General features: G+C 40.3%; 1 protein-coding gene and 1 long non-coding RNA gene across 2 annotated transcripts; both read left to right on the forward strand.

The window, feature by feature from the left end:
* Positions 1-1,144: 1,144 nt before the first annotated feature.
* Positions 1,145-2,446, forward strand: LOC139776044 (uncharacterized). The gene is made up of 3 exons (XR_011718999.1): positions 1,145-1,385; positions 1,950-2,070; positions 2,381-2,446. It is a non-coding gene; the product is annotated as an uncharacterized lncRNA (long non-coding RNA).
* A 3,401-nt stretch (positions 2,447-5,847) lies between these two features.
* Positions 5,848-11,441, forward strand: Tace (ADAM 17-like protease Tace). Its single transcript, XM_071712415.1, has 14 exons — positions 5,848-6,222; positions 6,694-6,832; positions 6,923-7,023; positions 7,083-7,204; positions 7,469-7,619; positions 7,695-7,885; positions 7,954-8,148; positions 8,306-8,444; positions 8,584-8,738; positions 8,827-8,907; positions 9,072-9,280; positions 9,405-9,643; positions 10,034-10,149; positions 10,230-11,441. The coding sequence occupies exons 1-14, from the start codon at positions 6,162-6,164 to the stop codon at positions 10,536-10,538; spliced, it is 2,208 nt and encodes a 735-aa protein (XP_071568516.1). The 5' UTR covers positions 5,848-6,161; the 3' UTR covers positions 10,539-11,441.
* Positions 11,442-11,503: the final 62 nt, after the last annotated feature.

Consider the following 11,503-nt stretch of genomic DNA (forward strand, 5'->3'; position numbering starts at 1 on the left):
CTATACGCGTCGTCGCGGGTCTCACCGCGCCGCGAGACTATGCCGTCGGCTTCCCACCCCTATACGCGTCGTCGCGGGTCTCACCGCGCCGCGAGACTATGCCGTCGGCTTCCCACCCCTATACGCGTCGTCGCGGGTCTCACCGCGCCGCGAGACTATGCCGTCGGCTTCCCACCCCTATACGCGTCGTCGCGGGTCTCACCGCGCCGCGAGACTATGCCGTCGGCTTCCCACCCCTATACGCGTCGTCGCGGGTCTCACCGCGCCGCGAGACTATGCCGTCGGCTTCCCACCCCTATACGCGTCGTCGCGGGTCTCACCGCGCCGCGAGACTATGCCGTCGGCTTCCCACCCCTATACGCGTCGTCGCGGGTCTCACCGCGCCGCGAGACTATGCCGTCGGCTTCCCACCCCTATACGCGTCGTCGCGGGTCTCACCGCGCCGCGAGACTATGCCGTCGGCTTCCCACCCCTATACGCGTCGTCGCGGGTCTCACCGCGCCGCGAGACTATGCCGTCGGCTTCCCACCCCTATACGCGTCGTCGCGGGTCTCACCGCGCCGCGAGACTATGCCGTCGGCTTCCCACCCCTATACGCGTCGTCGCGGGTCTCACCGCGCCGCGAGACTATGCCGTCGGACTTCCCACCCCTATACGCGTCGTCGCGGGTCTCACCGCGCCGCGAGACTATGCCGTCGACTTCCCACCCCTATACGCGTCGTCGCGGGTCTCACCGCGCCGCGAGACTATGCCGTCGACTTCCCACCCCTATACGCGTCGTCGCGGGTCTCACCGCGCCGCGAGACTATGCCGTCGACTTCCCACCCCTATACGCGTCGTCGCGGGTCTCACCGCGCCGCGAGACTATGCCGTCGACTTCCCACCCCTATACGCGTCGTCGCGGGTCTCACCGCGCCGCGAGACTATGCCGTCGACTTTTCACCCCTATACGCGTCGTCGCGGGTCTCACCGCGCCGCGAGACTATGCCGTCGACTTCCCACCCCTATACGCGTCGTCGCGGGTCTCACCGCGCCGCGAGACTATGCCGTCGACTTCCCACCCCTATACGCGTCGTCGCGGGTCTCACCGCGCCGCGAGACTATGCCGTCGACTTCCCACCCCTATACGCGTCGTCGCGGGTCTCACCGCGCCGCGAGACTATGTCGTCGGCTTCGCTCCCTTATACGCGTCGTCGCGGGTCTCTCCGCGCCGCGAGACATTCATTACGCTTAATCGAATCGTTCATTTGAATGTTTCAGAAAATAACGACGCAGAAGATGACATCGGAGCAGCGAGGGAATCCTGCGAAGCTGTCATCCCGAGCAGCCTGAGAGGAGGAGGAGGCCTAGGATAGGCATCGGGCATCGGCGTACCAACACTTCTGGTAGAAAACTCATAAACTATCTTTATTGCTTATCCCCGCAGGGTTTGCAAGGCGTTTTTATAAGGAACGTTACCCAAACCTTTACACTACTACCCTTCTCCTCTCACTTTAACCCTTTGGACCAACAGCTTAACGTCTCTTCCGAAAGACGGAGCCCAGTTTTCTCCGCACAATAACCTATCTTGCACGGAGGGGCGCAGCTGCCGGGAAAACATTCCATGTTTACATGGCTCTAGTGGACTCGAACCTGGTTCCTCAGATTACGAGTCTAGCGCTCTACCACTAGACCACACTGCCGCCCCACTTCTGGTAAGTGTTACTTTTCATTTTTTTTAAAGATATTATAGAATCCCTCTTTGTGCTTATTCAGTTCCTACATTAAACCGTGTTTTGGAATTTAAATTAGTAAAAAAAAATATTTTGAAAAATTTGATTCAAGTTGATTCTAACGTAGAAACCTTTTTCGAAGAAGTAATTTAAAATATAATATTAATCTAAATAACGAATAAGATGTTCGATGCGCGTGACACGTATTTAATCGATTCGATTATTTTTATGTTACAGAAAATATCCGCGCGGGAAGGAGCATCATCTTCGCATCGAGGGAACACGAGTGACATCCCGAGCAGCCTGAGAGGAGGTGGAGGCCTGGAAGAGGCATCAGGCGCCGGCGGAACAACATGCGGTATATATAATTGGTTTATACATATTGTGTCTTTCGCGGAAAGTTTAACCAATCGGTTTTTCAATCGAATAGTAAAGATAGTCAGAGAGTAGAAATTAAAAAAGAGTTTAATTTTTTAAATTCTATTTTGAATTCTTGTGTTCAGTAAATAGAGTATACTTTCAAGAAATTAAACGTGTTTTTTTATTAAATTTATTTAATTAAAAGAAATATAGAATTCGGTGTTTTACCTTCGGTAATTATTTTTCGAAATACAGACTGTCTCTTTTCTTCCCTGCTCTAATCTGGATTATATGTTTGATTGTTACAGAATCATCGTAGCGACGTTGCAGATACAGCTCCGCTAAAAAAGACTTTTTAAAACGGGAGTGCCGTACAGTATCGCGCGAGAAAGACTTTTACTGAAATTAGTCCGCGCGCGATTGTAGTTCATTATCCGCGAGTGTTTTTCGCGAGTGTCCTGTGCGGCGGGAGGAGGAGGCCTGACGTCCTGAGAGGAGGAGGAGGTCTGGGAGAGACATCGGGCCCCGGCGGAGCAACTTTGGGGTGAGTTATCATCTCTTATGTGCATAATATAATTCTCATTTATTTAGCTTGTTTTATCTCGATAAGTTAAGAAATAGAGAAAGAGAAATTATCTAAAATTTTATTCTTGTAAAGATCTTTTTCGGTAAATAGATAATTGTATCGCTAAATATTTTATTGAAAGACGAATTAGAGGCGCGTAAGAATTATTTTTTGAAATATTGATCATTTTGAACGCTTCTTTAATATAAATTTTATGTTTATATATGTTACAGTATCACCGTAGCTACGCGGCCGACTAACTTCGCCCGTTGCGCATCGGATCGGTGAGTCAGTGAGAAACTTTTTTATTGAGGTAGCGAATCTACGAATAATCGAATATAGAGCAAAAATATATCTCGATACATGTCGAATTACAATAATTTATAGTATGAAAATATTACATTTCGTAGATCCGTTGCCTTAAAATGGATAGGCTAAAACTGATTAGGGCAGATATTTAATCTTGGTAATATTATTTGTTTATTGATTATTATGCGATTGTGCTTGAGGAAATACTCGCACATTTCGCACGCACCGAGCTCGCAAAGAGCTCATTAATTATCGATCGTTTATTGAATTATGTTGACGAACCGCGCCGCGTTCTATATAAATAATCTATATAAATAATTTTTAAATAAATTTTAAATCTTAAATAAAATATATAACGACATATTTTATTGAATTAGAATTTTATTTTGCGGAAAAATGGCAGGAACTTAGAATTAGTTATACTCCTAATAAATTAAATTTTCGAAATTTTGTTTCCACATATGTAAAAAACAGCATAGAACTTTTTTAATTTTTTCTTTCACAGTATAATTGCAACGCGCCAAATCTTCGTTTTTATTATTGAAAATTAATCAGACATGTAATTTTTTATCAAGTGCACAGTTACACCTATGCTATGGTACTCTTATGTAGATCAATTCTATAGCTTACAATTAGAGTAATAAATAGAGAGAGAAATACAAAGAAACAAAAAGTAAAATAATACTATTACAACTAAAGTAATTATTTTTAAAGTGTAACATTTTTATTCAGATTTTTTAATAAAATTATTTTTATATATTATTCTTCTTGAACAAAAGGATAAAAATAAATAAGTTGTGTTAAGTGTTATAAAACTAAAAAAATATCAATATAGATAGGGAAAAATTTTGAATTAGTTAGAATATGCGTGTTATTTATACCCATCTATTCCTTTTCATTTATTTTTCCAAGATTAAATATTATATAAATTGATGCAAGAAAGTAATATATAAATATATGTAATGAGTAAAAAGGGTAAGAAATATTTGGTAAATCTGAAGAATAGTGGCCTCCTCACCGATTTCGTTGAACTTAGGCTTAATCGACGCGTTTTTGCACAAAACGACCGAATCTGGCAGAAAAAAGTGTCGCTCTGCCCCGCGAAGCGAGATATTAACAGTTAAAGTTGACAGGAATCAGGTTATGATTCCTGTCATACCGACGAGCTGTAGCGACTACGAACATGCCCTGCAGCCATATGCGCATGCTCAGTGGCCGCACGCGCATGCAGCAGATCACGTGACAACTGTTTGGTTGGTAAGTCAGAAGTGTAACATAATTCAAAATGATATTCTTTCGGCATATAGATTAGTGACGCGCTTTAAAAGTATTTAAGTGTTTAAAGCGCGTCAACTAACCTATGTAGGTTAGTAACGCGCTTTAAAAGTATTTAACTGTTTAATGATTTTCGTTAAAGCAGGGCACACACACATGTGTGTATTTCCTGCTTTATAGAAGTTGTGATTTTCGTTAAAGCAGGGCACACACACACGTGTGTATGCCCTGCTTTATAGAAGTTGTGATTTTCGTTAAAGCAGGGCACACACACATGTGTGTATTTCCTGCTTTATAGAAGTTGTGATTTTCGTTAAAGCAGGGCACACACACATGTGTGTATTTCCTGCTTTATAGAAGTTGTGATTTTCGTTAAAGCAGGGCACACACACATGTGTGTATTTCCTGCTTTATAGAAGTTGTGATTTTCGTTAAAGCAGGGCACACACACACACGTGTGTATTTCCTGCTTTATAGAAGTTGTGATTTTCGTTAAAGCAGGGCACACACGTGTGTATGCCCTGCTTTATAGAAGTTGTGATTTTCGTTAAAGCAGGGCACACACATGTGTGCCCTGCTTAGGTTAGTGACGCGCTTTAAACACTTAAATACTTTTAAAGCGCGTCTCTAACCTACATAGGTTAGTTGATGCGCTTTAAACACTTAAATACTTTTAAAGCGCGTCACTAATCTATACGCCGAAAGAATATCATTTTGAATTATGTTACACTTCTGACTTACCAACCAAACAGTTGTCACGTGACCTCTTGCATGCGCGTGCGGCCACTGAGCATGCGCATATGGCCACAGGGCATGTTCGTAGTCGCTACATCTCGTCGGTATGACAGGTCTCATAACCTGATAGTCGTCAACTTTAACTGTTAATATCTCGCTTCGCGGGGCAGAGCGACACTTTTTTCTGCCAGATTCGGTCGTTTTGTGCAAAAACGCGTCGATTAAGCCTAAGTTCAACGAAATCGGTGAGGAGGCCACTATTCTTCAGATTTACCAAATATTTTGGTTTTATTATGTAATTTATTTTATTGAAAACGTTATAATGGTTATTAATTACTAAAATTTATTTCAACAAAGCATCGATTTCACCCTAATTTTTTGTAACCTATCCATCTATTTTTGATTGAGACGCGCACCAAATTGATGTTTTATCGACAGTGTCGGAAAATGAACGTGGCTACATAGTACCAATTTCGAAAATGGATGTACTGGCGCTAGTGTACAGGTGTATAGGGGTTTTCGACGGTCCCATGAAAAAGACCGGGATGGCCTCGATCTCAGGCTTCTCTGACAGCCCCGGAGAATTAAATGCAATTAAAATATGTTTTGTCATAACGGCTGCGCAGTGCGTTGTCGCGCATGACGATTGATGACGATCGCGCGCATGCGTCAATTTTCGCGCCAAATATTCTTGCATGTGTATCGAGCATCCAGTTAAAATAATTTTTTGCAATTTTTTATGCAAAACCAAGAGAAAATCGACAGAGCGATTGCGCTTTCTAAAATTCCAAAAATTTCTCGAATTTTCAAAAGTAGAAGGCTTCATCTCGATGAGTTTCGGAAATTGAGAGACTCGAATGAACCCGTTTTGCTCGCTCGGCTCTCTAGCGAGTAGCGCGTTGACCAATCGAAGACCGAGAGTTATGGTCGACGGAACATAACCTATGTTCTGTATCCGTGTAGATCGTTATCATGACAAATGTAAATAGAGAGAAACGATGCTTAGATAATCTGTCATAATCCAACTTTGCGCTTCCCACCCACGTTACTATGCCATAGATCACTTTTTCAACCGATTGTGCCCGAAGTATTTACAGAATTGTGACGCGACGTCGCGGATCGATGTCAATAATAAAGATCGTAGAGGGAAAACGAGGGGGAAGAGCGTGCTTTTATACTTGCTTTGTTAATTCTCTCCTTCAACAATGAAGAAGCGAAACGCTCTATTTATCTACTGCTGTGCGTTTGTCACTCTCCAAAGTGTTTGTAAGTGGAACATGTCTCGGTTTATACAACTGTCACTTTTTAATTAGTCACGCTACAGGGCTGATTCGGCGATCCAACGTGAAAGAAATTATAATTAACACCAAATCCTTCATTTAAAGCTGAGAAAAAAAAATTCTTATGCACGGCGAGACGTTTTGCGGTCTCTCTTTATCCAAAATTGAAAATAAACGTCCTTTCTGGAGTAGAACTTAACAGACAGAACAGAAACCTTGGCTTTTTCTTCTTTCTAGTTATGCCAAAAACTTGAACAAATCCTTCAAACTTAATCTCAGAATATTTAATGTCTGTTTATTTAATTTTAACTAAAATGAACAATAGATCTATCTCACTGTCTTACTGTTGGAATTTTAAGAAATTCAGCTTTATTGTTGTTTATTGTTATCGCGAATCACATACAACTTGTGCAATTACATCGGTTCTGATCATCTAATATTAACATTTTATTAACAGATGGCCTTCATAGAAGCTTGAGATATTATGAAACAATTCACAGTACTCACTTTCAACATAGGATCGTAAAGCGAGGCGTTCAACACAGTTATCACCCATATAATAAAATAAGCGAATTGGAATTCTATTCGCACGGGCGGTAAGACGTCCGATTGTTCCGTTGCTTAAATTATATTAGACGTTTCTGCGTTTTAATGCCGTTCTCTTGATATCACTTTTTTGACTGCAGCCATTTTCGACTAATTTTAACGCCTAGAAGAGAAGTTATACATTCCAACTTCAAGGCGTACGAGGTCAACGCCGATGGAAAGGAGAAAACTGTACATTTAGGTAACGATCAATTCGACGAAGCAGAAAAATTCAAAATATTTCATAATGTCGTCCCGTAGATCATGATAATTTTTACCATGGCCGAGTGTTTGGAGAAATCGAGTCTCACGCTCAGATGCATATCGACGACGGTGTCGTGACAGGTAGTGTAACAATCTCGGATGAGACTTTTCATATTGAGGTGAGTATCGCTGGGCAAAATGTATTACAATGGTAAAAATTTATGACACGACTCTTGTGAATTGACTGAGCGATACAACGAGAGATAACAAATTAATTAAAGCTGTGTAATAAAAGATTACGTACCCAAAGTAATTTAGACATAATTTTAGCAATGTCGAAAAAAAGAAAGTTTGCAACATAACTGTATTTCAGATAATTGTGAATCGTGTAATTTCTGGACACGGATTGTCTGTTATAATAAGGAAGTTAATTTGTATTTCAGCCATCCTGGAGGCATCTTTCTCATTTAGATAATCAAACGATGATTATTTATAAATCTTCCGACGTTAAACTCAGTTGGGAGCATTTCCAAGACGGACAGGGTCATACGCATGGAACGCCAAAGACCTGCGGTTACGTCAAGGAAGACTCAAGTATGATTCTATTACAAATATAGATACAATATAATTTTATAAAGTATGTAATGTTTCTTGTGCTTTTTGCCGCAGATTATACGTTAAACCATAATTCTGAGGAGGACGATACGGAAACGGATAATAGTAGTAGCAGAGTGAAGAGGCAAACGGAGACTTACGAATATACACCGACAAAAACGAGATGCCCGTTACTATTGGTCGCCGATTATCGATTTTACCAAGAAATGGGTGCCAGCAGTACAAAAACTACAATTAATTATCTGGTACATGAGCGCAACGGTGCACAATTATAAATACGTTGATCTATAATCATAATAATATTAATTTACAGATAAGTTTGATCGATAGAGTACATAAGATTTACAATGACACTTTGTGGCAAGAACATCAAGAGGAGGATGGTTTCAAAGGAATGGGCTTTGTTATCAAAAAGATCGTTGTTCACAGCGAACCGACGCGGGTCAGAGGCGGTGAAACGCATTACAACATGGTTCGCGAGAAATGGGACGTCCGTACATTGCTCGAGGTCATTATACGCAGCTTGTAAAGAGTATTGCCCTAAGAGCTTAAGTTCTTTAATTATTTATTAATTAATTTTAATATAATCAACTTTGTTAAATTAACGTTGTTGAACATAGTTGAAATTAAGTATCGCTTCTCACGATGTTATTGCGTTAATGCAGGTGTTCAGTCGGGAATACAGCCATAAGGATTTCTGCTTGGCTCACTTGTTTACCGATCTCAAGTTCGAGGGTGGTATTCTAGGATTGGCCTACGTAGGTTCTCCTCGTAGAAATTCGGTGGGCGGTATCTGCACACCAGGTACACTAAAGAATCATTCTGCATTCTGTATTCTGTTTCGCGCACACATTACTCCTAACATTTATACATTGACGAAGTACATAGTGATATTTGCATGGATATTGGATTTCTCAATAGAAAATTGATTTCCCTTTTGCAGAGTATTTCAAAAACGGATATACATTGTACCTGAATTCGGGTCTGAGCTCCAGCAGAAATCATTATGGACAAAGAGTAATTACAAGGGAAGCGGATTTAGTTACGGCACACGAATTCGGTCACAATTGGGGCTCCGAGCATGATCCAGATATCTCGGTAAGTTATGATTCAGTTATCGTTATATACAAGTTTTTTTTTTTTCTAATTCCCGAGTCTAGAATTTAATTTTCTAACATCATTGCAGGAGTGCAGTCCAAGTGCGAGCCAAGGTGGCTCTTACTTAATGTATACTTACAGCGTTAGTGGCTACGATGTAAACAATAAGGTAGAGTATATGCTTTATTCACGCTATAATTTCGATATGTAAATATGACGCATTGGATACTTTAACTTTTCTTAAATGAAGATATTCTATCTCACGTGCCATGTATATGTTTGTATGAAAGTTTGTGCACGTGCTTTTACAGAATTACGTTTCTCTTTCCATAGAGATTTTCTCCATGCAGCCTGCGATCCATCAGGAAGGTCCTGCAAGCCAAATCTGGACGTTGTTTCTCAGAGCCGGAGGAATCGTTCTGCGGTAATTTAAGAGTCGAGGGTGATGAAGAGTGCGACGCGGGCCTCTTAGGAACGGAAGACAATGACTCGTGTTGCGACAAAAATTGTAAGCTTCGAAGTAATCAAGGAGCAGTTTGCAGGTAAGTCACTTGGAATAGAATCGTACCACACTATGTATCCATTTTCTCTTCTATTTTTACGATAAAAATCCTTGGGATATTTATACAAATGTTTATACGGCGTACGTTTTGTTTCTTTCGACAGCGACAAAAACTCTCCTTGCTGTCAGAGCTGCGCGTTTATGCCTGCGGGCATCAAATGCCGCGACGCGCAATACGCCACTTGCGAACAGGAGTCGCGTTGCACCGGAGCGTCCAGCGAATGCCCGAGATCCCCGCCCATGAAGGACGGCACCGGTTGTCTCGAACGTGGTCAATGCCGTCTAGGCAAATGCGTGCCGTACTGCGAGACCCAAAACTTACAAAGCTGCATGTGCGATACTAGTATGTATCTTATTTTAAGTACTGCATATCATACAAGTATAAACGGGAATATTTTATTATGTGCACATTAATCAGTATCATCTTAAATATCAGAAAGGATGGAATTCTTGTTTTACAATTTATTTCTACGAACTTGGTATTTATTATTGGATAGCTTATTCATTGTGCAATTAATAGAACCAACTGCTATTCTTGAGATTTTATAATTTATCCCGATTTAATTGAAATTGAAGGTACTTCATATATTATTTTTAAGATTGAAGAAAGCCAAAAAATTCAAAAAATTGGGAATTTTACAGTCGACTCATTCTACATATAATTAACTTTGATTATGTTGAAAGGTACAGTGTATAATTATTAATATTACTACATCACGAATTTTATTAATAGTTGCTGACGCGTGTAAGAGATGCTGCAGAATGAGTTTGAACGAAACGTGCTTCCCGATAGACCCGCAAGATATTTTACCCGATGGGACACCGTGCATTCAAGGTTTTTGCAACAAAGTGAGATGAATCATAGTAATAAATTTTGATAAAAATAAGACCAATTTCTAGTATCTAATATTACACGCATATTCTTTTAGGGTGTGTGCGAGAAGACAATCCAAGACGTGGTGGAACGATTCTGGGACATCATCGAGGATATAAACATCAATAAAGTTATGCGCTTTCTGAAAGATAATGTAGTCGGTGCTGTGATAATCATCACCGCCATCATATGGATACCGGCGAGCTGCGTCATCAGTTACATCGATTACAGACGGGTAAAGGAGAGCGAAAAGAAGTGGCGGTGGAAACATACGGACGAGCTCATTCACCCGGACGAGCCGAGACAAGTGATTTACGTCGGCGGTCAGCGACAAAGAGTGCAGCACGTCACGCATCAATCGTGAATTTAGATCACTCGCGTATTTCGATATCTAGTCAGATTTACCTGAAGTGATATATGTTTATACATCTTCTCGGAATGACAAAATATTGTAAATATCTCTTTTACGTTATACATACGTGTATATACCTTCTACATAATTTCTGTAAGATTTTGTAGTTGAGGGAAGGAACGGTACATTCCTGTAGTCCAAAGAAATTAATAGTTCGTACTTGAGAATTAGATATACGAAATTTTTCACTACTGTAATTGTTTTTTGATACCACGTATATAAGATATTTTCTAAGTCTTTCTTCTTTAAAGTATTACTTATCTCTCTCTCTCTAAAGTTGACATTTGCCACTTAATTATTAAGATACAACTGCCACGTTACATTAATATATTACAGTACTTAAATCGGCGACGAACTAAGAATGAAAATATTTACTTTATAACTCCAAGTATTATACAATTTACTTTTTAACAGTATTTTAACGTACAATTGTAAAAATATGTAAAAACAGATATTAATCGTGTAACGACCTATAATGATATTTTAAAAAATATAACGTGCGAATATTTAAATAAAAAAAAATCGAGAGAAATAAAATGTCTTGGGGAAAAAAGTGATTTTGAAATTCGCGCCGGAATTTTCCTGATATCGAGTAGTCGGCTGCTAAGTACAAATATTTGAATTCGCAACCTACATCATCAGTTTAGTTTACTTCTGATATAAAAATATGTTCCTGATAACTCTGACAATTTTTTTAAGATCCAAGTATTCTATACTATCTTTCATTCTTCTGTCTGTACAATGTGTGTACATTCAAATACATACATATTGCTTCCGGAAATGTTTTCTTTAACATATACGTTGACTATCTGTTAAATAATGATTACGTTGAAATAAAGTGTACGTATGTCGATATTTTTGTTGTGTATTTTTGCATTTCTGAGACGCGAGTCACGCGAGATCACGTCAAACATAAC

Source organism: Temnothorax nylanderi, unplaced genomic scaffold, assembly GCF_030848795.1.
Source record: "Temnothorax nylanderi isolate EJ_2023f unplaced genomic scaffold, tnyl_v1.0 TNYL_tig0110_pilon, whole genome shotgun sequence".
In the NCBI taxonomy this organism is placed as follows: Eukaryota; Metazoa; Arthropoda; class Insecta; order Hymenoptera; family Formicidae; genus Temnothorax; species Temnothorax nylanderi.